Source organism: Scyliorhinus torazame, chromosome 8 (assembly GCF_047496885.1).
Source record: "Scyliorhinus torazame isolate Kashiwa2021f chromosome 8, sScyTor2.1, whole genome shotgun sequence".
In the NCBI taxonomy this organism is placed as follows: domain Eukaryota; kingdom Metazoa; phylum Chordata; class Chondrichthyes; order Carcharhiniformes; family Scyliorhinidae; genus Scyliorhinus; species Scyliorhinus torazame.
Window position 1 is genome coordinate 46,159,055 of NC_092714.1, and position 26,588 is coordinate 46,185,642.

At 49.9% G+C, this 26,588-nt stretch overlaps 1 protein-coding gene and 1 long non-coding RNA gene across 2 annotated transcripts in view; one reads left to right on the forward strand and one right to left on the reverse strand.

Moving 5' to 3' along the window:
- LOC140427806 (uncharacterized) lies at positions 1-26,134 on the forward strand. The gene is made up of 2 exons (XR_011948636.1): positions 1-100; positions 25,904-26,134. It is a non-coding gene; the product is annotated as an uncharacterized lncRNA (long non-coding RNA).
- The window catches only part of LOC140427805 (T-box transcription factor TBX19-like), a 49,680-nt gene continuing 29,286 nt past the window's right edge, over positions 6,195-26,588 (reverse strand). The window contains exons 7-9 of the mRNA XM_072513480.1: positions 23,833-24,018; positions 9,769-9,901; positions 6,195-8,440 (exon numbers count right to left, since the gene is read on the reverse strand). Coding sequence (XP_072369581.1) covers positions 8,209-8,440; positions 9,769-9,901; positions 23,833-24,018 — 551 coding nt within the window. The 3' untranslated portion in view covers positions 6,195-8,208. The remainder of the gene's footprint in view (positions 8,441-9,768; positions 9,902-23,832; positions 24,019-26,588) is intronic.

The following is a 26,588-nucleotide window of genomic DNA, read 5'->3' on the forward strand; positions in this document are numbered from 1 at the left end:
GGGAGCGGAGGTTCCTCCATGTGATGGGCGATAGTGGGTGGGCGGAGCCTCCTCGTGACGGGCAGACGGGGAATGGGCGGAGCTCGTGACGAGCTGACAGGTGAGTGGGCGGGCCCTCCTGATGACGGGGAAGTGGGGGGACGCCTCCATTCGGTAGACGGAGTGGGCGGAGCCTCATCGTGACGAGCGGACGGGGAACGACGGAGCCTTTTCGTGACCAGCAGACGGGGGAGTGGGCGGAGCCTCGTGACGAACAGACGGGGGAGTAGGCGGAGCTTCCTCCTGACGGGTGGGCGGAGCCTCATCGTGACCGGCAGACGGGGGTGGAAGGTGGCCCCTGACGGGCGAGTGGGCGGAGCCTCCTCCCGACGGGCAGACGGGGGAGTGGGCGGAGCTTCTACCTGACGGGCAGACGGGGAGTGGGCGGAGCCTCCACCTGACGGGCAGACGGGGGAGTGGGCGGAGCCTCCACCTGACGGGCAGACGGGGGAGTGGGCGGAGCTTCTACCTGACGGGGAGTGGGCGGAGCCTCCACCTGACGGGCAGACGGGGGAGTGGGCGGAGCCTCCACCTGACGGGCAGACGGGGGAGTGGGCGGAGCCTCCCCCTGACGGGCAGACGGGGGAGTGGGCGGAACCTCCACCTGACGGGCAGACGAGGGAGTGGGCGGAGCCTCTTCCTGACGGGCAGACGGGAGAATGGGCGGAGCCTCCTGACGGGCAGACGGGAGAATGGGCGGAGCCTCCTGACGAGCAGACGGGAGAGTGGGCTTAGCCTCCCGACGGGCAGACGGGAGAGTGGGCGGAGCATCCTCCTGACGACAGACGGGGTGGGTGGAGCATCCTCCTGACGGGCAGACGGGGGTGGGCGGAGCCTCCTCCTGATGGGCAGACGGGGGAATGGGCGGAGCCTCTTCCTGACCGGCAGACGGGAGAATGGGCGGAGCCTCCTGACGAGCAGACGGGAGTGGGTTTAGCCTCCTGACGGGCAGACGGGAGAGTGAGCGGAGCATCCTCCTGACGGGCAGACGGGGTGGGTGGAGCCTCCTCCTGACGGGGTGGGTGGAGCATCCTCCTGACGGGCAGACGGGAGAGTGGGTTTAGCCTCCTGACGGGCAGACGGGAGAGTGAGCGGAGCATCCTCCTGACGGGCAGACGGGAGAATGGGCGGAGCCTCCTGACGGGCAGACGGGAGAATGGGCGGAGCCTCCTGACGGGCAGACGGGAGAATGGGCGGAGCCTCATGACGGGCAGACGGGAGAATGGGCGGAGCCTCCTGACGGGCAGACGGGAGAATGGGCGGAGCCTCCTGACGAGCAGACGGGAGAGTGGGCTTAGCCTCCTGACGGGCAGACGGGAGAGTGGGCGGAGCATCCTCCTGACGGGCAGACGGGGTGGGTGGAGCCTCCTCCTGACGGGCAGACGGGGGAGTGGGCGGAGCCTCCTCCTGACGGGCAGACGGGGTGGGTGGAGCCTCCTCCTGACGGGCAGACGGGGGAGTGGGCGGAGCCTCCTCCTGACGGGCAGACGGGGTGGGTGGAGCCTCCTCCTGACGGGCAGACGGGGGAGTGGGCGGAGCATCCTCCTGACGGGCAGACGGGGTGGGTGGAGCCTCCTCCTGACGGGCAGACGGGGGAGTGGGCGGAGCCTCCTCCTGACGGGCAGACGGGAGAGTAGGTGGAGGAAGTTTGCCTGGGATGGAGCATTTTAGCTGTGAAGAGAGGCTGGATAGGTTTGTGTTGCTTTGTTTAGAGTAGAGAAGGCTGAGTGGGACCTGATTGAGGTGTATAAGATAATGAGCGATAAGAACATAACATAAGAACTAGGAGCAGAACTATCTGGCCGCTCGAGCCTGCTCCACCATTCGATGAGATCATGGCTGATCTTTTGTGGACTCAGCTCCACTTTCCGGCCCGAACACCATAACCCTTAATCCCTTTATTCTTCAAAAAACTATCTATCTTTATCTTAAAAACATTTAATGAAGGAGCCTCTACTGCTTCACTGGGCAAGGAATTCCATAGATTCACAACCCTTTGGGTGAAGAAGTTCCTCCTAAACTCAGTCTCAAATCTACTTCCCCTTATTTTGAGGCTATGCCCCCAGTTCTGCTCTCACCCGCCAGTGGAAACAACCTGCCCGCATCTATCCTATCTATTCCCTTCATAATTTTATATGTTTCTATGAGATCCCCCCCTCATCCTTCTAAATTCCAACGAGTACAGACCCAGTCTACTCAACCTCTCCTCGTAATCCAACCCCTTCAGCTCTGGGATTAACCTAGTGAATCTCCTCTGCACACCCTCCAGTGCCAGTACGTTCTTTCTCAAGAAAGGAGACCAACACTGAACACAATATTCCAGGTGTGGCCTCACTAACACCTTATACAATTGCAACAGAACCTCCCTAGTCTTAAACTCCATCCCTCTAGCAATGAAGGACAAAATTCCATTTGCCTTCTTAATCACCTGTAAACCAACTTTTTGCGACTCATGCACTAGCACACCCAGGTCTCTCTGCACAGCAGCATGTTTTAATATTTTATCATTTAAATAATAATCCCTTTTGCTGTTATTCCGACCAAAATGGATAACCTCACATTTGTCAACATTGTATTCCATCTGCCAGAAGGATAAGGTGGATAAAAAACAGTTGCTCCCCTTTGGGGCAGCACGGTAGCATTGTGGATAGCACAATTGCTTCACAGCTCCAGGATCCCAGGTTTGATTCCCGGCTTGGGTCACAGTCTGTGCAGAGTCTGCACAATCTCCCCGTGTGTGCATGGGTTTCCTCCGGGTGCTCCGGTTTCCTCCCATAGTCCAAAGATGTGCAGATTAGGTGGATTGGCCCTGATAAATTGCCCCTTAGTGTCCAGGAGATAAGGGGGGGATTGGGCCTGGGGAGGGTGCAGACTCATTGGACGGAATGGCCTCCTTCTGCACAGTAGCGATTCTATACAGCCATTTTCTTGCCTGGATCTGCCTTCAGACCATCAACTGTGAGTAAGTGACCCATGGAAAGTTCCCCATGGAAAAACTAGAACCAGAGGACACCATCTCAGACTAAAGGGACAATCCTTTAAAACCGAGATGAGGAGGAATTTCTTCAGCCAGAGGGTGGTGAATCTGTGGAACTCTTTGCTGCACAGAAGGCTGTGGAGGCCAATTCACTGAGTGTCTTTAAGACCAAGATAGATAGGTTCTTGATTAATCAGGGGAGAAGACAGGAGAATGGGGATGAGAGAATATCAGCCATGATTGAATGGCGGAGCAGACTCGAGGGGCCAAGTGGCCTAATTTTGCTCCTATGTCTTGTGTAGGGAACCTGGCTTACCTGGAATTTACATTTAGCCAGGTTGCGCTTTAACTGTATGGTGTTAATTCTGTCAAGGACGAGACAAAGACATGCATCATGTTCTTGCATTGTACAACCCCAGGCCAGGGGTCGTCGATGATGATTTTGTAGGGTTGTCCTGCAAAGAGTTGCTCCATACACCATTGTAAGACTCGCTTCCAGTCAAAATCCCATAGTACATGCAGAGAAAATGGTATCTTCCTATCGGAGACATGAATGTAGTGAGTTTCAAGGATTCTTCAACGAGCGGGTTCTGCCAAAACCCGCATTTTGCACCCAAGGTGCTGATAACCTTGGCATTGGGCTTGTCAGCTATCACCTGTTCAACTGTCTACATAGGGTGATGAAGTCTGAGCAGTGCCTTGTTTAAGTGGACTGAGTCGATACAAATCCTGACCGTATCATCTTTCTTTACTGCAGACACCATCGCTGAGACACATTCTGTGGCCTCTCTATGAGCGTAAGACACCCAGTGGTGTCAGTGTTGACTACTTTCTGTTTCATAGCTAAGAGTACTGTTCTCGGAGCAGGCTTTTAGTGGTAGCCAGTCATCTAGTCTCATGTGGTCTATTACAGGTAGCTTACCAGTGACATCGCAGTTGACTAGATCTATGTACTCATTTTTGGGGCTTGGTGCTGCAGAGCAGCACCTATCGACCAAAGTGGTGAACCCCAGTGTGATGTAGCCTGAAGACTATGTGAAACTTGAAGCTGCCCTGTGTGCAGAGTGGCCACCTTCTGTGTGAATGGTGTGTCCACCATAGGCCACGAGGTCCACCTGTGTGTTAGGGTCTGGTGTTGAACATGGGTCTAGTTCCTGCAGCATTTGCATAGGCAATACGTTGCACTTTGCTCCAGTGTCAATCGTTAGTTTTGAGCTGCTGCAAATCATGTTCTGAATGGTGAAGATTTACCCTTCCCTGTGACGGGGTCGGACACTCTCACAGTAGAGTGTTGTTGGAGGCCCAGTGGTTGCTTTGATTGAGCTCCAGTTCATTTAACCTACCTGCGCTCCGAACCTTGGAGGAATGAATTGTTGCAATGTGGCAGGTGGCACAGGAAGGCTGCTGTGGTTTAGGTCTGCAGTATTTCATAAAATTGTTCTACATACCACATTTATTGCAGCGTTTACCAATGACCAAACAATAATAATAATCTGTATTGGTGTCACAAGTAGGCTTACATTAACATTGCAGTGAAGTTACTGTGAAAATCCCCTAGTCGTCACACTCCGGCACCTGTTTGGTTACACCGAGGGAGAATTCAGAATGTCCAATTCACCTAACAAGTACATCTTTCAGGACTTGTGAGAAGAAACCAGAGCGTCAGGAGGAAATCTACGCAGACACAGGGAGAACATGCAGACTCCGCACAGACAATGTCCCAAGTCGGGAATCAAACTCGGGTCTCTGGCGTTGTGAAGCAACAACGCTAACCATTGCCACTCAGCAAACATGCTGTACTGTTCTGAGGGTGAAGGCCATCACAGTTGGGGCAGGGCGGGCTCTGTCCCATGAAAGCTTCTGTTTCCCGCCTGAACACCTTGCTGCTTTTTACTGACTGCTCATTTAGAATGCAGATGCTGATGTTTGATTGCAATGTTAAATCTTTCTCACTAAGAGGCCGCTTGTGAACAAGATCATTATGGATCCCACACACAATATGATCCCTGACTAACTTATTGGTCAGGGTGCCAAATACAAATTTATTTGCTAAGGTTTTGAAAGTTGCAGTATAAGACAGTTATCTATTCAGCAAATTTTGGGTTGGTAGTGTAAGATGCATGCTTGTCGAATGTGATGTTCTTCACTGGCAAACAAAAGTCCTCAAATTTTTGTAACACTATCTGTGGTCTTCTTGCTCCTCCATTTGGAAGACCTTGGGATGGATTCTCCACAAATCTACAGCTATTCTCCTACCTTGCAGGGCCCCGGAGTGGTTCTCGCAGCTTCAGCAGCGGATATGGGCTCCCGCACTTCCAGTCTTGGGCGATGGCCTGCAGCGGTCGCGCCATGTGCGATGGCGGACTCAGACCCTGGGGCAGCTGCAAGATGTAGGCTCGTCCCCCCCCCCCCCCCCCCCCCGAGATGGTGCGCGCCCACGGAACCGAGCTGCCCGCCCCCCACCACCTGATGGCCAATACATAGTTAAAACCACGCCGCTGGGAACTCGGCCAGTTTTTCCTGGAGAATCGCGGGGGGGGCCCTCTGTCAATGGCCCCCTAGCTGCGCCACGTAAATCGCGCGCAAGCGATTCTCCGGCTACGATTTCCGCGTAAACGGGGATTCTCCGCCCCCGCGCCAAATGAGATTTTGGCGCAGGGCTGCGGAGAATCCAGCCAATAGATTCAAACTTCTCAACAGCCTTGGGCCCACTAGATTTAGTGTAGATTTAGTAAGATGTATACCGGTACAGGTTATTCATGAAGGCCCCGCCTTCTCAACTTTGCTGCTCACCTGAGGTGTGGTGATTCTCAGGTTAAATCACCACAGATCAGCTCTCCCCCTCAAAGGGGAAAGCAGCCTATGGCCATCTGGAACTATGGTGGCTTTACTTTACTTTTGCTCATGCGTCTGTTATGTAGCACAGTATCAAATGCCTTTTGGAATTCCATGTACACAGAATCAGAGCATGACCCTTATCAACTCTCTCTGTTAACTCTTTAAAACAAAACTCCCGAAAACTGGTTAATCTTAGATCTACATGTCAGTCTCTTTCTATCCACCTGTAAATGCATATTAGTTACTGCTGCTATATCTTTATTACTTTCGTTTCACCAATCTGAAGTTTAAGATTGATTCTCAAGTTTAAGAGCTGTAATGGACAAATCTGATTAATGCCAAAGTTTTGATGTCATTTTATTTAATATCATAACATTTTATACAAGTACTTTTGAACAGATACTATACAGTAACAGATATTCTAACACGTTCATACAAACCGGAGCTGAACAAAATCACCTTCCCTGTGAATTACAAAGGTATAAGGTTATTTCCAACATTGAAGGAGTCAACAGATTAGATATTGCCATTGTATTTTTGAAGCACACATCTTAAATTCTTTCATATAGTGGGATTGAATTTGCATTGTGTGCAAACTGCACCAATTTTGCTCATGAGTCAAACTCATGACCACATCAACTATAAAATCATCCATGAGCCAGTGTAATGCGTCTTGCAGCGTTACGTTTTATTTATTTCCTTTGTTAAAAAATATTTGTTTATATAGAGTGGTAATCTGGCCCAGTTTTATTCAGAGGTGAAAGTGGTCTGTGACAAATAAGTAAGCATTTTAATCAGAGTCTCAAGTCCCACCACCATTGAGTAACCTGATTAAAGCCATTTTCAGTTATTTGCAAAGAAAACTACACTGATCCATTTACTAATTTAATTTGTGTGCAGAGGTTTTAGTAAATTAAATATTTACAAGCGTTTATAAGATAACTGTGGTGGAGGCAGCTTCGATCATGGATTCCAACAGCAAATTGGATCAATATCTGAAGAGGAAAGATTTGCAGGTGGGAAATTGGCACTAGGTGAGCAGCTCTTGTAGACATGATGGGTCGAATGGTTTCCTTCAGTGCTGTAATAGTTCTATGATTCTCTGCTAATTAGCATCCTTGCTAAAGAATAAAAGTATAAATAAAGCTTCAGTTGTAAGAGCTTCTTCTCAGGCCCACAAATTGTCTTAATTAGCAGAAATATACTGATGACTGATTTATTATGGGTGGGGACCAGTTTTACGAACAAGAGGTGCTTCTGTTACAAAAGATTGCAGGAAATGTATTTGCCCTCCGCATAATCTACGCTTGAATTACCCAATCATTCCTGTTGGCTAGGCTTATTTAGGCGAATGGCAAAGAAATAAAACAACACAACCGAGTGGAGACTCCAGCCAGGTATCTGCTATAATATATAATGGGCTTAAGAGGAAACATACTCATACTGGAAGTTGATCTTTCTGTTTACGCAGTTCTTAAATATTATGCACACCCAAATTAGGTATTCGCATGTGAGCTGCAATGCGAAAATGATTTGACATCAACCCTACTACGTTATTTTCACTCTCTACATCAACAATAACTTAATGTCAGAAACTGCCCTTTCAAACAGCATCAAGCAAAACGTGACACCGAGCGACACACGTCTGAAAGGATGAAAGAGAGGCAGTGAAGTTTAGGTAGGAAATTCCGGAGCTTAGTACCTTGGCAGCTGAAGGCACAGCCTCAACATTGGAGTGATTAAAATGGGAGAGGTCAGATTTGGAGGAATGCAGATATCTCAAAGGTTTGGAAGTTTAAAGAAGGTGAAAGAGCTGGGGAGCATAGTGTGAGGGGATTTGAAAACAAGGATGAGAATTACAAAGTTGAGGCATTTCTTAAACAGGAGCTAATACAGTGAGCACAGGGACCATGTCTTAATGCACCTTGGTGAGAGCTGGGGCAGAGTTTGGGTGACCTCAAATTTACATAGGTTGGAATGTAAGAGGTCAGCTAGGTCGTGCATTGGACCAGTCAAGCAATCATTCTAGCTTCTCTGAGATGGATTTTAAAATCACTATCAAATTATGTTTAATTTCATGCTTTTTAGCCTTAGATTCACTGGAAACTGAATTGTGATTATCCAATGTACTTGGGAAGGATTTATAGCAGCTGATGGAGATTTTCCATCAATTTTTCATATCTTCTAACCCAGTGCACCATTTATTCTCTTAGAAACAATCTACCCTGTAGTTTACAGTGGGAATGTTTGAAAGTAAAACTAAATAAATGTATACAACAGTAGAAAATGTTTTAATTCCCAATGTTCCTCAAATAGATGGTTACAATCAATCAAATATGATGCACATTGCACCATTAGAATGATGAGGGCGAAGCTGAGCTCCATGAAGATACCGGAAGTCTAGCTAGTAGAGGATCACTCATGGCTGTTTCACTTGAACTCGTCACGGTGCACAAGGACGAAGGGGTTGTTGGCAAACTCAGGCTTCCTCGAAAAAATGGGCTTTGAGGGCTTCCAGCAGCTGAGCTCAGTGGGTTGGTTGGGGGAACAGAACCATTACCAACTGTCCAGTGGCATGTATAGTGGCTAAAGATAAAATCACAAATATATGTTCATTGCCGAATAAATCAGAACAGATTGTGCCATATCTCATTTAGGAACTGTGACAGTCACAGGTTATGTTACCATTGCCGAGGCTATTTTGTGTTGAAGTGGAGAAAGATTTGCATTTATAAAACACCTTTCATGGTCACAGGATGTCCCAAAGTGCTTTACAGCCAATGAAGTATGCTGTATTGTAGGAAACAAAGACTGTAAACAAATATATAGCTGTAACATAAAGTGTGAGATAATTCTAAAGCAGAATCAGACATGTTCATTTCCAGTAGTAGTGGAACACCATCAGCTGTCCAGTGAGGTAGAGAAATGCACACAGTATTCAGGTACAGGCAGAAGATCTGATTATTAATTGCCGATTTTCCAATTAATTAACAAATGTTTGAATCCCTATATCAACCAGTCCTGAACTCTAACCCCCTGAAAGCAGCAATCACTTTTCAAGAGTTTGAAGAAAATGCCTCAATGTTGTACAGAGACACTGATGAGGAATCATACCTCGGCATATTGAGGAGGAGGCAAAAGTCAGGGATATATCATAAGTCATTTTCTAAGAACTCCTCTTTTAAATTCTTTATCGCAAATTATATTCAATGTTTAGGGGAGGTGGTGGTATTACCACTAGACTAGTAATCTAGAGCTGGGGGTAATGCTCTGGGGACCCAGGTTCAAATCCCACCATGCCAGACAGTGAAATTTGAATCCATTAAAAAAAAAATGGAATTTAAAAGTTTAATGACAGCCATGAAACAATTGCCGATTGCAGTAAAAATCCATCTGGTCCACTACTGTCTTTTAGGGAAGGAAAGCTGGCGTCCTCACCTGGTCCAGCCTACCTGTGACTCCAGATCCGCAGCATCATGGTTGACTCTTAAATGCCCTCTGAAATGGCCTAGCTCAGTTCAAAGGCAATGAGGAATGGGGCAACAAATGCTCACCCAGCCAGTGGCACCCACATCCCAGAATCAAATTATTAGCATTGCTAAGTTTTGGTATAATGGTGAGACTATTAGTAAATCAAACAGCAAATTCCAGTATTCACCCATTGACAAATACGCATCCAAATCAGGAAGTTGTGATTCAAGTTGCTCTGCTCCAGAAGCCCATCATTTAAAAGGGAGACTGTGCATTCAAATATATGGAATAGGATGAAGTGACTGTCCTATGGGTGAGATTTCCTGTGCCTCACGTGGCGTGTTTCTCGTGGCATATAAAGTTTAAAATAAATGTATAGACATTTCATCCACTCTCAAAAGCCTGGAATGATCCTACATGGATCTGTGGCGTATGTGCCTCACCTGCCATTGGATCCATTTCCGGGTGTACAAGTCACTGGTAGCATGTTGGCATATGGTGGAGGTGGCAAGGTTGACCAGTTATCATGCCCTGGTAAAGCCTGAAAGCCGTTGCTCGGGTTTTCTGAAATGGACACTTGACAAAAACATAAAATAGGTCAGTGAAGCAAAAGGTTTGTATTTGAAATAAGAAAGGTCCTCCACATTGTTTCCCTTCCAGATGTCAACCCCTGGCATCTACAAGACTCCTTCTCAGTTAAGAGGTCAAGGACATCAATCTTTGAACTTTCAATAGGCGTCTCAAAATATGCTTCAGAATACAGTGCAGATATATTTCAGTTAGCGCTCCTAATTCATAAGATATAGGAGCAGAATTAGGCCATTCGGCCCATCGAGTATGTTCCTGAAAAAAAGCAGCATTCTAATTAAAAATATGCTAAATAAAACCACATTCCCACAAGAAAACAGGTAATAAGGATGGGTTATGTAAGTTTTATAAGTTGTGCTTTTACATTATTTGAAAGTATTGTAAACTGAAGAGGACAGCGTAGAACTTTAAAAGGACACAGACAAGTTAATGGAGTGGGCAGATAAATGGCAGATGAAGTTCAATCCGGAGATGTGTGAGGTCATGCATTTTGGTAGGAAGGACATGGAGAGACAATGTAAAATAAGGGGTACAATTCTTAAAAGGGTGCAGGAGCAGAGGGACCTGGGTGTACATGTGTATTGATCATTGACAGGTGGAGAGAACAGTTAATAAAGCTTAGTATTCTGTGCTTTATTAATAGGGGCATATAGTACAAGAGCACGGAGGTGCTGAACTTGTACAAGATTGTGTACAGTTCTGGGCGCCACACTATGTAGAACACAGAATTCCAACAGTGCTGAGGGAGACCCTTCGGCCCATCAAGTCTGCACGACCCTCTGAAAGAGCACCCTACCTAGGGCCACTCCCCCACCCTATTCCTGTAACCCCACCTAACCATTGGACACAGGGGCAATTTAGCATGGCCAATGCACCTAACCTGCACATCCTTTGGACTGTGGGAGAAAACCGGAGCACCCGGAAGAAACCCACGCAGACACGGGGAGAAAGTGCAAACTTCACATCGACAGTCACCCAAGGCCAGAATTCTACAGCTAGCGCTGTGAGGCAGCAGTGCTAACCACTGTGCCACCCGCAAGAAATGTATTTTAAGCCCATCCCCAATTTCCCTTGATGTCAGTTCAATCACATTGCTGTGGTTCTGGAGTCACATTCAGGCAAATCTGGAATAGGGCACAGATTTCCTTGAACCAGATTGGCTTTTACAACAATTGATAGTGTACTTTATATTCCAGATTAATAATTACATTTAAATTCTACCAACTGCCTTGTTAGGGTTTCAACCTATGTCCCCAAAACATTAGCCTTGACCTCTGGATTGCAAGTCCAGTGACATTACCACTATGCCACTGTCTCCCCCATTGGAAGGATGTGAACGCATTGGAGAGAGTGCAGAAGATGTTTACAATGGGTCCCAGGATGAGTAACACAGTTTTTTTAAAAATTCATTCATGGGATGTTGGCATTGCTGGTGGGAATTGAACTTGGGTCTCCAGAGCATTACCCTGGATTACTAGTTCAGTGACACCACCTCCTCTCGAGGTTGTTATGAGGAAGATTGGACAGGTTGTGTCTGTTCTCCTTGGAGAAAAGAAGGCTAAGAGGAGATTAAAATCATAAGGGCATAATGGTATCATAGTGGTGAGCACTGCTGCCTCACAGCGCCAGGGACCCAGGGTCAATGTCGACCTTGGGTAACTGTCTATGTGGAGTTTGCACCATCTCCCCATACCTGCGTGAGTTTCCTCCTGGTGCTCCGGAGGCACCGGATTGCATTTATTGCCTAATTGCCCTTGAACTGAGTGATTTGCTGAGCCATTTCAGAGGGCATTAAAAGTCAAGCACATTGCTGTGGATCTTGAGTAACAAGTGGGCCAGAACAGGTAAAGATGGCAGATTTCCTTCCCTAAAGGTGAACCAGGTGGGTTTTTAACAACAATCGAAAATGATTTCATGGTCATCATTAGACTTTTAATTCCAGGTTTTTATTGAATTCAAATTTCAGCATCTGCCAGAGTGGGGTTCAAACCCTGGTCCCCAGAACATTATCCTGGGTTTCTGGATTACTAGTCCAGTGATAATACCACTAGATAATATCACTATGCCATTGCCTCCCCAATGGCATAGTGGTATAATGGTGGCCCCCTCCTCATCCCTAATTTACAGAGAAGTGGGATGCAGATGTGCACATTCATACCTTTTTCTGGCATCATCAGGGAAAGGAGGTGATGCCATCTGGTGAAATTCCCACAATTTTCACCTCGGCTGACATATAATGCTTGCCAAAAATGGCCACTACCAAATCTGGAAAGGTTAACATTGCTACAGCAGCTGTCCAGGTTAGCCACACTGCTTGTTTTAGCATCGATCTATGGCAAGACCATTCTTTTTTTTTTTAACAAACAATTTTTTCTTTTTAAATAATTTTTATTACGGTTTTCATAAAATATCAATAATAAACTGAAAAAGGAACCCAACAGGGTTAAGTACAAAACACAGTCCAAAAAAGCAACCCTCCATACCCCCCTCCCCCCTGTACATAAATAATAAATTAACATTAACACCCTAACTTAACACAACAGGTATATACACCCCCTCAGACCTCCCAGTGTAAATAATAAAAACAAAAATAAAGTAACCCCCCCCCCTCCCGAGTTGCTGCTGCCACTGACCAATGTCTACCGTTCTGCCAGGAAGTCTAAGAACCACCGCCTAAAGAACCCTTGTACCGACCCACTCACGGCGAATTTCTCCCTCTCCAACTTAATAAACCCCGCTGTATCGTTGATCCAGGATTCCACGCTTGGGAGCCTCGCGTCCTTCCACTGAAGAAGAATCCTCCACCGGGCTACCAGGGACGCAAAGGCCAGAATACCGGCCTCTTTAGCCTCCTGCACTCCCGGCTCCTCTGCCACCCCAAATATTGTGAGCCCCCAGCCCGGCTTGTCCCTGGAACCTACCACCCTTGACACCGTCCTCGCTACACCCCTCCAAAATTCTTCCAGCGCTGGGCATGCCCCGAACATATGGGTGTGATTTGCTGGACTCTCCAAGCACCTACCACACCTGTCCTCACCCCCAAAAAACCGGCTCATCCTTGTCCCGGTCATATGTGCCCTGTGCAGCACCTTAAACTGTATGAGGCTGAGCCTCGTGCACGATGAGAAAGAGTTCACCTTCCCTAGGGCATGTGCCCACGTCCCTTCCTCGATCTCCTCTCCCAACTCCTCCTCCCACTTACCTTTCACCTCTACCACCGAGGCCTCCTCCTCCTCCTGCATCACCTGGTAAGTTTCTGAGATCTTCCCCACTCCCATCCACCCCCCCGAGAGCACCCTGTCCTGTACCATGCATGGCAGCAACCGCGGGAATTCCACCACCCGCCGCCTGGCAAACGCCCTTACCTATACATAACTGAAGGTGTTCCCCAGGGGGAGCCCGTACTTTTCCTCCAGCTCACCCAGGCTCGCGAACTTCCCGTCCACAAACAGGTCCCCCAACCTTCGTATCCCTGCCCTGTGCCACCCCGAAAACCCTCCATCTGTTCTCCCTGGGACGAACCGGTGGTTCCCCCGTATTGGGGTCCACACCGAGGCCCCAACTTCCCCCCTGTGCCGCCTCCACTGCCCCCAGATTTTGAGGGCAGCCGCCACCACCGGGCTCGTGGTATCTCCTTGGAGGGAACGGCAGCGGCGCCGTTGCCAGCGCCCCCAGACTTGTACCCACACAAGACGCCATCTCCAGACTCTTCCATGCAGCCCCCTCCCCCTCCATCACCAACTTGCGCACCATCGTCGCATTGGCGGCCCAGTAGTACCCACAGAGGTTGGGCAGCGCCAGCCCCCCCCCCTATCTCTACTCCACTCCAGGAACACCCTTCTCACCCTCGGAGTCCCTCGCGCCCACACAAACCCCATTATGCTCCTGTTGACCCGCCTAAAAAAGGCCTTCGAGATAAACATGGGGAGGCACTGGAACAGGAACAAAAACCTTGGGAGTACCGTCATTTTGACTGATGGCACCCTACCCGCCAAGGACAGCGGTAACACGTCCCATCTCTTGAACTCCTCCTCCATTTGCTCCACCAGCCTTGTGAAATTAAGCCGATGCAGGGCCCCCCAGCTCCTGGCCACCTGGACCCCCAAATACCTGAAGCTCCTCCACCCTTTTTAGTGGGGCCCTCTCCTGGTCCCCTGGGTGAACCACAAACAGCTCTCTCTTCTCCATGTTAAGCGTGTACCCTCATTACCTCCGGCATTCCCCCCACCGGGTCCGCCACATGTAGCAGCAAGTCGTCCGCATAGTGCGACACCCTATGCTCCTCCCCACCCTGCACCAACCCCCTCCAGTTCCTCGACTCCCTCAGTGCCATAGCCAGGGGTTCAATCGCCAGTGCGAAGAGCAGGGGGGACAGGGGACACCCCTGTCTCGTCCCTCGGTGCAACCGAAAGTACTCGGACCTCCTCCTATTTGTGGTCACACTCGCCATCGGGACCTCATACAACAGCCTAACCCACCTGACAAACTCCTCCCCAAACCCGAACCTCTTCAGCACCTCCCACAGGTACCCCCATTCTACCCTATCGAAGGCTTTCTCAGCGTCCATCGCCACCACTATCTCCGCCTCCCCCTCCTTCGCCGGCATCATGATAACGTTCAGAAGCCTCCGCACATTCGCGTTCAACTGCCTCCCCTTCATGAACCCCGTCTGGTCTTAGTGGATGACCTGCGGCACACAATCCTGAATCCTCATGGCTAAGACCTTCGCCAGCACCTTGGCATCTACGTTTAGCAATGAAATTGGCCTGTAAGACCCACACTGCAGGGGATCCTTGTCCCGCTTCAGGATCAAGGAGATCAGTGCCCGGGACATCGTCGGGGGCAAAGCCCCCCCCCCCCCTCCGTTGCCTCATTGAAGGTCCTAACTAGTAACGGGCCCAACAGGTCCATATATTCTTTATAGAATTCGACCGGGAAACCGTCCAGTCCCGGTGCCTTCCCCGCCTGCATGCTCCCTATCCCTTTGGTCAGCTCCTCCAGCCCAATCGGGGCCCCCAATCCCGCCACCAGTCCCTCCTCCACCTTCGGAAACCTCAATTGGTCCAGAAAGCGGCCCATCCCTCCCTCCTCCAGTGGGGGCTTGGACCAATACAATTCCTCATAAAAGTCCCTAAAGACACCATTGATGCCAACCCCACTCCACACCACACTCCCTCCCCTGTCCTTAACTCCCCCGATCTCCCTAGCTGCGTCCCGCTTCCGAAGCTGATGCGCCAGCTTCCAGCTTGCCTTTTCCCCATACTCGTAAATCGCCCCCTGGGCCTTCCTCCACTGCACCTCTGCCTGCCTGGTGGTCACCAGGTCGAATTCCTCGGGCACCTCCGCATACCTCCTGTCTACCCTCACCATTTCCCCCACCAGCCTCTCCCTCTCCCCCCACTCCCTCCTCTCCTTGTGGGCCCTAATGGAGATCAGCTCTCCCCTAACCACCGCCTTCAGCGCCTCCCATACCATCCCCATTCGGACCTCCCCGTTATCGTTGGCCTCCAGGTACCTCTCTATACTTCCTCGGACCCGCTCACTCACCTCCTCGTCTGCCAACAGTCCCACCTCTAGGCGCCACAACGGGCGCTGGTCCCTCTCCTCCCCCAGCTCCAAGTCCACCCAATGCTGGCGTGATCCGAAATGGCTATCGCCGAGTACTCAATATTGTCTACTCTCGCTATCAGCGCCCTGCTCAAAATTTTAAAAGTCGATCCGGGAATAAGCCTTATGGACATGAGAAGAATGAAAATTCCCTAGCCCCCGGCCTTGCAAACCTCCAAGGGTCCACCCCTCCCATCTGCTCCATAAACCCCCTCAGCACTTTAGCCGCCGCCGGCTTCCTACCCGTCCTAGACCTGGAGTGATCCAGTGCAGGATCTAACACCGTGTTAAAGGCTCCCCCCATTATCAGGCCCCCCACTTCCAAGTCTGAGATCTGACCCAACATGCGCCACATAAAATCCGCATCGTCCCAGTTCGGGGCATACACATTGACCAGTACCACCCTCTCTCCCTGCAACTTACCACTTACCATTATGTACCTACTGCCATTATCTGCCATAATGCTCGACGCCTCGAATGTCACCTTCTTTCCCACCAAGATCGCCACCCCTCGATTTTTGGCATCCAGCCCCGAGTGAAACACTTGACCTACCCACCCTTTCCTCAGTCTTACCTGGTCTGCCACCTTCAGGTGTGCCTCCTGGAGCATAACCACATCCGCCTTGAGCCCTTTCAGGTGCGTGAACACGCGGGCCCGCTTGACCGGCCCGTTCAGTCCCCTTACATTCCAGGTTATCAGCCGGTTCAGGGGGCTACCCGCCCCCCTCCCCCGCCGACTAGCCATAACCACTCCTCAGCCAGCCACGCGCCCGCACCCCACTCCCGGCCCGTTCCCCACGGTGGCAGATCCCCGTCTCGACCCCCCCCAACTCGCTCCAGCTCCCCCTTGACCATAGCAGCAGCAACTAGGTATTTTAGGCATATAGAAAAAGTGACATTGTACAGTACAAAAAAAAGAAGTCAAGACACAAATTAAACATAGTGCAAACCACGGCTTTGTTCACGCACGGACCTGCCTCAATATCCCCCTACTCTACTCTACTGTACCCTAGCCCCCCTCCCCCCCCCCCACGGCCCCCTGCTGACACTTACTCCTCGACGAAGAAGTCAATAATTGGCTGTAACCTTCTCGCAAACCCTAATTGCGGACCTCTCAAGGCGAACTTGACTTTCTCTAGGCCAAGAAAGCTCGCCATGTCCGATCGCCATACCTCAGCCTTCGGGGGCTTTGAGTCCCTCCATGCTAACAGTATTCGTCGCCGGGCTACCAGGGAAGCAAAGGCCAGAACGTCGGCCTCTCTCTCTTCCTGGACTCCCGGGTCCTCAGAAACCCCAAAGATTGCCATCTCAGGGCTCATTACCACCCCAGTTTTCAAAACCCGGGACATGACATCTGCAAATCACTGCCAATACCCCCCGAGTTTAGGGCACGACCAGAACATGTTTACATGGTTAGCCGGCCCTCCGGCGCATCTAGTACACTTGTCCTCGAGCCCAAAGAATTTGCTCATCCGAGCCACCGTCATGTGGCCCCGGTCGACATGACCGTAAACTGGATCAGGCTGAGCCTGGCGCATGTTGTGGTCGTGTTTACTCTGCTCAGGGCTTCTGCCCAGATACCATCCTCCACCCCCCCCCCCCCCCCCGCCCCCAAATCCCCTCGCCGAGCTCCTCTTCCCACTTAAGCTTCAGGTCCCCGGTCTGCGTATCATCAACTCCCAGTAGTTCCTTCTAGACGTCTGAGACTCTACCCTCTCCCACCTCTCCCCTAGAAACTACCCTGTCCTGCCTCCCCTTCGGCGGGAGACGTGGGAAGGACGGCACCAGTCTGCGTACAAAATCCCGCACCAGTAGGTATCTAAATTCGGTCCCCCTCACCAGCCCAAACTTATCCTCCAGCGCCCTCATGCTCGGAAAGCTCCCTTCCAGGAACAGATCCCCCATCCTCACAATCCCCGCCTTCCTCCACAGTCGATACCCCCGTCCATGTTCCCCGGAGCAAATCGGTGATTGCCGCAGATTGGGGTCAACACCGATGCTCTTACCTCCCCTACATGCCTCCTCCACTGGCCCCAGATCCGAAGAGCCGCCACCACTATCGGGCTGGTGGAGTACCGTGCCGGCGGAAGCGGCAGAGGCGCCATGACCAGGGCTGCTAAGCTAGTGCCCCTGCACGAGGCAGCCTACATCCGCTCCCAAACCGACCCCGCACCCACCATCCATTTCCTTATCATCGCTATGTTGGCCGCCCAGAAATAGTTGCTGAAGTTCGGCAACGCCAGCCCCCCTTCTTCTCTGTTCCTTTCAAGCATCACCCTCTTCACCCACGGGGACTTCTCTGCCCATACAAATCCCAGAATAATTTTATTCAGCCTCTTAAGGACCGCGGGATAAAGATGGGGAGACACTGAAAAACAAACAAGAACTGTGGGAGAATCGTTATCTTAACAGTCTGCACCCTCCCCGTCAATGATGGGAGCACATCCCACCTCCGGACCTCCTCCCTCACTTGTTCCACCAGTCGGGACAGGTTGATCTTATGCAGCTTTACCAGTCCCGTGCCACCTGAATCCCCAAATATCGGAAACTCTCCCCCACTAGCCTGAACGGCAACTCCTTCAGCCTACTCTCCTGCCCCCTCGCCTGAATTACAAATAACTCGCTCTTAGCCATGTTCAGTTTGTATCTGGAGAACTGGCCAAATTCCCTCAGGGTTGCCATGATACCGTCCATCCCCACCATTGGGTCCTATACATATAACAGCAGATTGTCTGCGTATAACGAGACTCTATGTTCCACTCCCCCCCCCCCCCCCCCCCCGGACCAGCCCTCTCCAGCCCCTAGAAGCTCTCAGTGCAATTGCCAGCGGCTCTCTGGTCATCGCAAACAGCAGTGGGGAGCGAGGGCAGCCCTGTTTTGTCCCACGGTGCAGTCAAAAGTAGTCCGATGTTGTCCTGTTCGTCCTTACACTCGCCTCCGGGGCCTGATATAATAGCCTAACCCAGTCGATGAACCCCGCCCTGAACTAGAACCGTCCTAGTACCTCCCACAGATAATCCCACTCTACCCGGTCAAAAGCCTTTTCAGCATCCATGGCTACTACTATCTCTACCTCCCTACTCTCCGGGGGCATCATAATCACGTTAAGCAGCCTTCTTAGGTTGGCCACCAGCTGCCTCCCCTTTACAAACCCAGTTTGGTCCTCCCCAATTACATCCGGTACACAGTCCTCAATTCTAGTCCCCAAGATCTTGGCCATTAACTTGCCGACTACGTTGATCAAAGAGATCGGCCTGTATGACCCACAAGCCTCTGGGCCCTTATCCCGTTTCAGAATAAGCAAGATGGTGGCGTGCGACATTGTCGGGGGTAAACTCCCTCTGTCTCTTGCCTCGTTAAAGACCCTGACTAGCACCAGCTACACTATCCCGGCAAAATATTTATAAAACTCCACCGGATACCCATCTGGCCCCGGGGCTTTACCCGACTGCATGACCTTTAGGCCCCCCAATACCTCTTCAATCCTGACCAGGGCCCCCAGTCCATCCACCAACCCCGTCCCCACTCTTGGGAAGGTCAGTCCGTCCAGGAATCGCCTCACCCCCCCCCCCCCCCCCCCCCCGGGGACCGGGGGGGGGGGGTTCCGAAGTGTACAGCTTCCTATAAAAGTCCCTGAAGACCTTGTTCAGCCCTGACAGGTCACCCACTAGATTACCCTCCCCCTCCACTACCCTCCCTATTTCCCTAGCCGCTTCCCTCTTCCTTAGTTGTTGCGCAAGCATTCTACTGGCCTTCTCCCCCTGCTCCTAAATCACGCCTTTTACCTTTCTAAGCTGCTCTACAGCCTTGTCTGCAGTCAGCACCCCAAATTCAGCCTGCAGCCTCTGTCGTTTCCTGAGTAAATCTGGCCTCGGGGATTCCGTGTAACTCCTGTCCGTCCATAGAATTTCCTTAATCAGTCAGTCCGTCTCTACCCTGTCTGACCTGTCCCTGTACGCCCAGATTGAAATCAGCTCCCGTCTCACCACTGCCTTCAGTGCCTCCCAGTGCATCGCTGCCGAGACTTCTCCAGTATCGTTCACCTGCAGGTAATTCTGCATGCACTTACTCAGCCTCTCACACACCGCCTTGTCCGTGAGTAATCCAACTTCCAGCCTCCATGGTGGGCGCTGAAAGATGTCCTTACAAAACTGCAGGTCCACCCAGTGCGGAGCATGGTCCGATATGGCAATTGCCAAATATTCTGCCCCCACCATTCCGGCCAGCAGGTCCCTACTCACAACAAAGTAGTCGATTTGGGAATACACCCCGTTTGCTCCATGAACCCTCTCAGTTCCTTTGCCATCGCTGGCAACCTGCCCGTTGTTGAGCATGACCGGTACAGGCTCGGGTCCAGGACTGTATTAAAGTCCCCGCCCATGATCAGCTTACGCGGGTCCAAGTCGGGGATCTTCCCTAGCATCCTCCTAATAAAATCCACATCATCCCCATTAGGGGCATACACACTAACCAGGACTACTCTCACCCCTTCGAGCTTACCCCTCACCATAACGAACCTGCCACCCCCATCCACGACTGTGCCCTCCGCCTCAAATTGTACCCTTTTATTAATCAGGATCGCAGCCCCCCTCGTCTTAGAATCCAGCCCCAAATGAAAGACCTGACTGACCCAGCCCTTCCTTAACCTGACCTGGTCTGCCACTTTCAGGTGCCTCTCCTGCAGCATGACTATGTCCGCCTTCAGAACCCGCAGATGCGCAAACACATGCGCCCTCTTCACTGGCCTGTTTAACCCTCTAACATTCCAGGTGATCAGCCTGGTTGGGGGGCACTTCGCCCCCCCCCTCCCCCCCCCACCTTTGCCGATCAGCCATCCCCTTTCCTTGGCCAGCCCCCCAGTCATGTGTCGCGCTTCATCTGGCCCGCCTCCTGACCGGCTCCACCCATGACCTCCTCACTGTTGCCAAGCCCAGTTTCCTTCCCCGTCAGCAGAACAACTCTCCCCCTCCCCCCTAGCAATACCATCCTATCATCTAACCCCTGCTCTAATCTAACTATATGCACACACACCCACCTCGGCTTCCGTTGACTAGCTGCACTCAGCTAGCCTGGGGCTCCCAGCCTCAGCGCCAGCGCGTCTCCCACCCATTGTTCCCAGTCACCCCTCCCCGACCCTTCCATACCACTTCCCCAGATCAGCCCTACTTAAGCAAACACTCGATACAAGTCATAAACAACCCCCACAATAGCGCAATTCAAGTTAAACTAGAAAAAAAAGAGATAAGAAATAACAGGCACTCTCAGTCCGTCCCATACAGAAAAAGATTGCACAAAGTTCCCCTGAAGCATCCATCTTAACCCAACCCTTTTAACTGTTTTCTTTATTATTTTCCCCCCAGCCAAACTCCAACTAATCAAAGAGCCCAAAAAGGAACATTTCAGGGAAACGACGCAAAAAGCACGTAAAAAAACCACATCTCTATAACCTTCCAACACCCTATAAAGGTCGAAAAACAGAACGACAAAAACGGACCCAAACATGCCTGCAATTTTCAAAACGGGAGAGACACCACATATACTTAAAAGTTCTGACATGAGTCCAAACATCCTCAGCTCAGGGCCAGCCCTTGCTTCTTGACGAAGTCCATCGCCTCTTCGGGTTCCTCGAAATAGTGGTGCTGCCCCTCATATGTAACCCACAGTCGCGCCGGAAAAAGCAGCCCGAATTTCACCTTGTTTTTATACAGTATCTCCTTCACCTGCCTGTAGCCTCCCCTCCTCCTGGCCACCTCAGCGCTCAAATCATGGTAAACACGCAGGGTGGTATTGTCCCAAATACAGCTTTGTGTGCTCTTTGCCCATTGCAGCACCCGTTCCTTGTCCAGGTACCTGTGAAAGCGTACCACCATCGCTCGTGGGGTACCCCCTCATCGCGGCTGCCTCACCTGCACTCTGTGTGTCCCGTCCACCACCGGCTGGCACGGGAACACCTCATTCCCCAGCAACTTCTGAAACATACCCTCCACAAACGCAGCAGCGTCCAGCCCCTCTGCCTCCTCCGGGAGGCCCACGATTCTCACGAGATCTGTTGTCCAGGTCCTCCAGCCTTTCCAGAAGCACTTTTTGCTGGTCCCTCAACCTCCGAATCTCCACATCCGCCACCGTTTAAAAACCAGCCTGCTCCTCCACAGACTTCTCCAACTGCTGGAGCTTCTCAGCCTGATCACCCAGCCTTTTTTCCATCTGGTCAATCGACGTCTGTAGCGGCTCCGAGTTGTCACGTTTCAGAGCCAAAAAACCCTCCTGCATAGCCTGCAGCAGCTGCTCCATTGTGGGCTGGGCTGTCGGCGCCTTGCTCTGAACACCAGCCACGCTGATCCCTCTCACAGCCTCCACTGTGCCCTTACTCGACCACTTCTTCTGCTGTTTATGGTCCCTCTGGCTTCTTAGGTCCATACAATTCTGTATGGGTCCTGTGCCTGAGTACTATTGCTTTCCAATTCCGAGCTCAAAAGTGCAAAAAAGTCGGGGGAAAAGGTCCAAAAGTCCGACTGAAACAGGAGCCACCAAATATGCGACCTACTTCCTCATAGCCGCCACCGGAAGCATCATCAAGACAATTCTGTGAAACTATGTGCAGTCAAGGGGCGGGATTCTCCAACCCCCCGCCGAGTCGGAGAATCGCCGGGGGGCGGTGTGAATCCCACCCCCGCTGGCTGGTGAATTTTCCAGCGCTGGAGATTTGGCGGGGGCGGGAATCACGCCGGTCGGCGGCTGCTGGTAGAGGCCCCCCCCTGTCGACTCTCCGGCCCACGATGGGCCGAGTGGCCGCCCGTTTTTTGCCGGTCCCGCCGGCGTAAATCAGAGTAGGTCCTTACCGGCGGGACCTGGCAGTGCGGGCGGGATTCAGGGCCTCCGGGGTCCTCGGGGGGGGGGGGATCTGGCTCTGGGAGGTGCCCCCACGGTGGCCTGGCCCACGATCGGGGCCCACTGATCCGCGGGCGGGCCTGCGGCGTGGGGGCACTCTATTCCTCCGCGTCGGCTGCTATTCCTCCGCGAGGCCGACACGGAGATGAACCCCCCCTGTGCATGCGCTGGGATGATGTCAGCACACGCGCTCCTGCGCATGCGCCAACTCATGCCAGCAGGCGGAGGCCCTTTGGCGCTGGTTGGTGTGGCACCAAGCTACTTCCCCGCCGGCCAGTACAAACCACTCCGGCTCCGGCCTAGCCCCTGAAGGTGCGGAGGATTCCGCACCTTTGAGGCGGCCCGACACCGGAGTGGTTCACGCCACTCCTTCCCGCCGGAGTTGCTCACCCCGTCGATTCCCGCAGAATCCCGCCTCCCTGATTTCTGAATTTAAACGACCTTTTGTTTTGCCTCCCTGTGTTTAGCCCCAACATGAACTCTATTCAAAATAGGATCAAATCATCTCATGTAGAGAGTAGCAGCGAGGACTGCTCACAGCATTACACTAAAATTGTGTTAATTAAAAATCAGGAAGTGAAGAATTCTTGAAGCTTCCTTGACCTGATAGTTATATTCAATTGCTGCTGCTTTTTAAATTGATAACTATGCCAGGATTTCTCATAGTAAAACATTGAAACTGAAATAATCTTATTCAAAATAGCAAACATTAGCCTTAAGGGCTCTCAAATTATACAGTGAATTAAGGAACCAATCACTGAAACATGACACCACCATTAACTTAAAACTTCCTTCCACATAGAGAAACATTTTTTAAAAATTTGGAATGTTTTGTTGAACTGGACCCCAACTCCTTAGACAATTTCTTGTAACTGTGCCTAATGCTTTGTTAACCAAGCTAACCCTGTAACAACTAATATGTGGACACACTATACATGAATAATGTTGTTCGTGAGATAAAATAAACTGCTCCTTTTAATGCACACAAGTTTTATCTTAAAAACCAGTGGGCTGAAATCATCGCACTGCGATATTAGTAACAAGCAATTTTAAATATTGAAATTCCTTAGTCCACTGATTTTAACCAAAGCTATGAATATACAGTGCTAGAAGAGACAATTAAAGTACTCTTTTTAGACATAATATTGAAAACAAACACAAGAAGTACAAGAAAATTAAAGACCAGAAAGGAATAGTCTGCAAATCAAAACTCAATCATCGTATCTCTGTAGTATCCTACAACAGAACAGTGTGGATATCAAAAATCAGTAAACTAGATGAGATACTTAAAACTTTAATGGGTTTAAAACCATTGCGGATTTCTTGTTTCATTAATTTTGTAAATGCATTTTCAAATTGCGAATCGCAATTGTTAATCACTTTAATCCATCAACTAGCAGTTTATTGAATAGGTTTGAGCATACCTGTTGAGTAATTTCTGTGTATGTAGGATGTTGGGTATGGATTGGCAAGGTGGCTGCGCCGAGTGCTGTAACGTTCACAGCTATGATGAGAGTGGGCACCAGGAAGTGGTAAGGTAGCACGGTACTGATAATTCGGATTTGTTGACGCACAAATAGTCTCAGTGTTGGGTAGCAACCAACTGCTTACTGAGGAGAATGACAAAACGGTTTGGGTGAGATCAGTAGCAATTCAAACATAATAGTTCAGAAATTACACTGTGGATCTTGCTGTGCCAACTGTTCTATCCCCTTATCTGATTCAAAAGTAACTTTAGGGGCAGCACGGTAGCACAGTGGTTAGCACTGTTGCTTCAGAGCCAGGGACCCGGGTTTGATTCCCAACTTGGATCACTGTCTGTGCAGAGTCTGCACATTCTCACCGTGTCTCCGTGGGTTTCCTCCGGGAGCACCGGCTTTCTCCCACAAGTCCCGAAAGACTTGCTTGTTAGGTGAATTGGCCATTCTGAATTCTCCCTCAGTGTACCCGAACAGGGTCCAAGTGGGGCGACCAGGGGATTTTCACAGTAACTTCATTGCAGTGTTAGCGTAAGACTACTTGTGACACCAATAAAGATTATTATTAATTTCAGAGTGATTAGCATTTGCATTTTGGCTAAACTTCAATATTTAACTTGCAACATAATAGGCTTATAAGATGTCGATTTCCAGATTTCAAAGTAACACAATTTGGAAAATAGGTTAAAGTTTGGGAAAATAGGTATCTGTGATTGGAAAGTTGCTTATTTGGATTCTTCCAACGTCAAAACATATGCTAATATTAGTACTATAATGAGGATACAATCACAATACTGTGTAGAAACAGTTTGAGGACTTTTAAAAAATAAATATAGAGTACCCAATTATTTCTTTCCCAATTAAGGGGCAATTTAACATGGCCATTTCACCTACCCTGCACATCTTTTTTGAATTGTGGGGGTGAAATCTACACAGGCGCGGAACACCTGGAAGAAACCCACGCAGACACAGGGAGAATGTGCAGCCTCTACATGGACAGTGACCTTTGGCCGGGATTGAACCCAGGTCCTCAGTGCTGTGAAGCAGCAGTGCTAACCACTGTGCCACCATGCTGCCCATTTGAGGACTTTTTAAAGAATATTTTGAATCTGACACAGTGACAGACTACTAATTTGAGCAATCAATACTCAGCCAGCAATGTGTACTGAATAAATTGCAATGGAGTTGTTAATTCTGACTTAATAATAATCACCTTGTGTCCAGAGAGAAGTTTCATATTGCAAGATGAATTATAGAAATAAATGAATTACAGGTAACCTCAGAACAGTGAGAAATTCTCAATGTGATCTTGGATGCAATCTGCGTGTTAGTAATTTTTTAAAATGTTGTAGCACTAACATTTTCTGGATTTTTTTATGCTTAAAATATGGGGGAGGGCATGGTGGCACAGTGGTCAGCACTGCTGCCTCACAGTGCCAGGGATCCAGGTCCAATTCCAGCCTTGGGTGACTGTGTGGAGTTTGCACATTCTCCCTGTGTCTGTGTGTGTTTCCTCCGAGTGCTCCGGTTTCCTCCCAAAGATGTCTACGTTAGGTGGATTGGCCTTGTAAAATTGCCCCTTGGTGTCCAAAAGATGTGTAGGTTATTTATGGGGATAGGACGGGGAGTGTATCTAGGTAGGGTGCTGTTCAGAGGGTCAGTGCAGATTCAATGGGCCGAATGGCCTCCTTCTGCACTGTAGGAATTCAATGGCAACGTTTTTAGGTCACCACCTTTTTTGCCACAAACCCATAAACGTTCAAGTTTTTCCATCTAATTTTTATAAAGTTTGAAACTAATAATGTTTAATATAAATACATGCATTATGTTTATTCTATATTTAGAGTAGCCAAGTGTCAAAACTGAATTGGCCGTCAAAACTGAATTGGCCATCCAGAGTTAACATCCACGATGTTAGTCAGAGTCTGCAAATCTGAAGGCTTTTGAGGTCTAAGTATTTTTTTTCTATCTGCTTATGTCTTGGATGCATTAGTTTAACATTCTTCTTTTTCTCCAGGTAGCAGCTTCAATTATGCAAGGGTTGACGAAAAATGCTGAAACTGTGACTTTACTACGGGCCAAGTCTACCTCAGCCAGATCAGGGAGCGAACCCCATGGGGTTGCCACTATGCTGAGCCACACAATATCCATCCAGTCAACTGAGCTAACCAGCCCCCCAGTTTTAAGATTAACATAGTCTCAAATGACTTATTAAATAAATTGCCAGAACTCAGGCCGTGATCTCAAATTTGGCTCCATGCCCAAGGTTTTGGATTTATCTAAAGATGGAAAAACACGATTTATATAGAATATACTTTTATAAAAACTGCAGAATTACAGAGTTACACCAACCTGATTACAGGGACAGGCGATGGTGTGATAGTATTATCAGTGGACTAATAAACCAGAACCCCGGAGTAATGCTTTATTGGTGGCATGGTTGCACAGTGGTTAGCACCATTGCCTCACAGTGCCAGGGTCCCAGGTTCGATTCCTGCTTGGGTCACTGTCTATGCGGAGTTTGCACGTACTCCCTGTGTCTGCGTGGGTTTCCTCCGGGTGCTCCGGTTTCCTCCCACAACTCCCGAAAGACGTGCTTGTTAGGTAATTTGGACATTCTGAATTCTTCCTCTATGCACCCGAACAAGTGCCAGAGTGTGGCGACTAGGGGATTTTCACGGTAACGTCATTGCAGTGTTAAT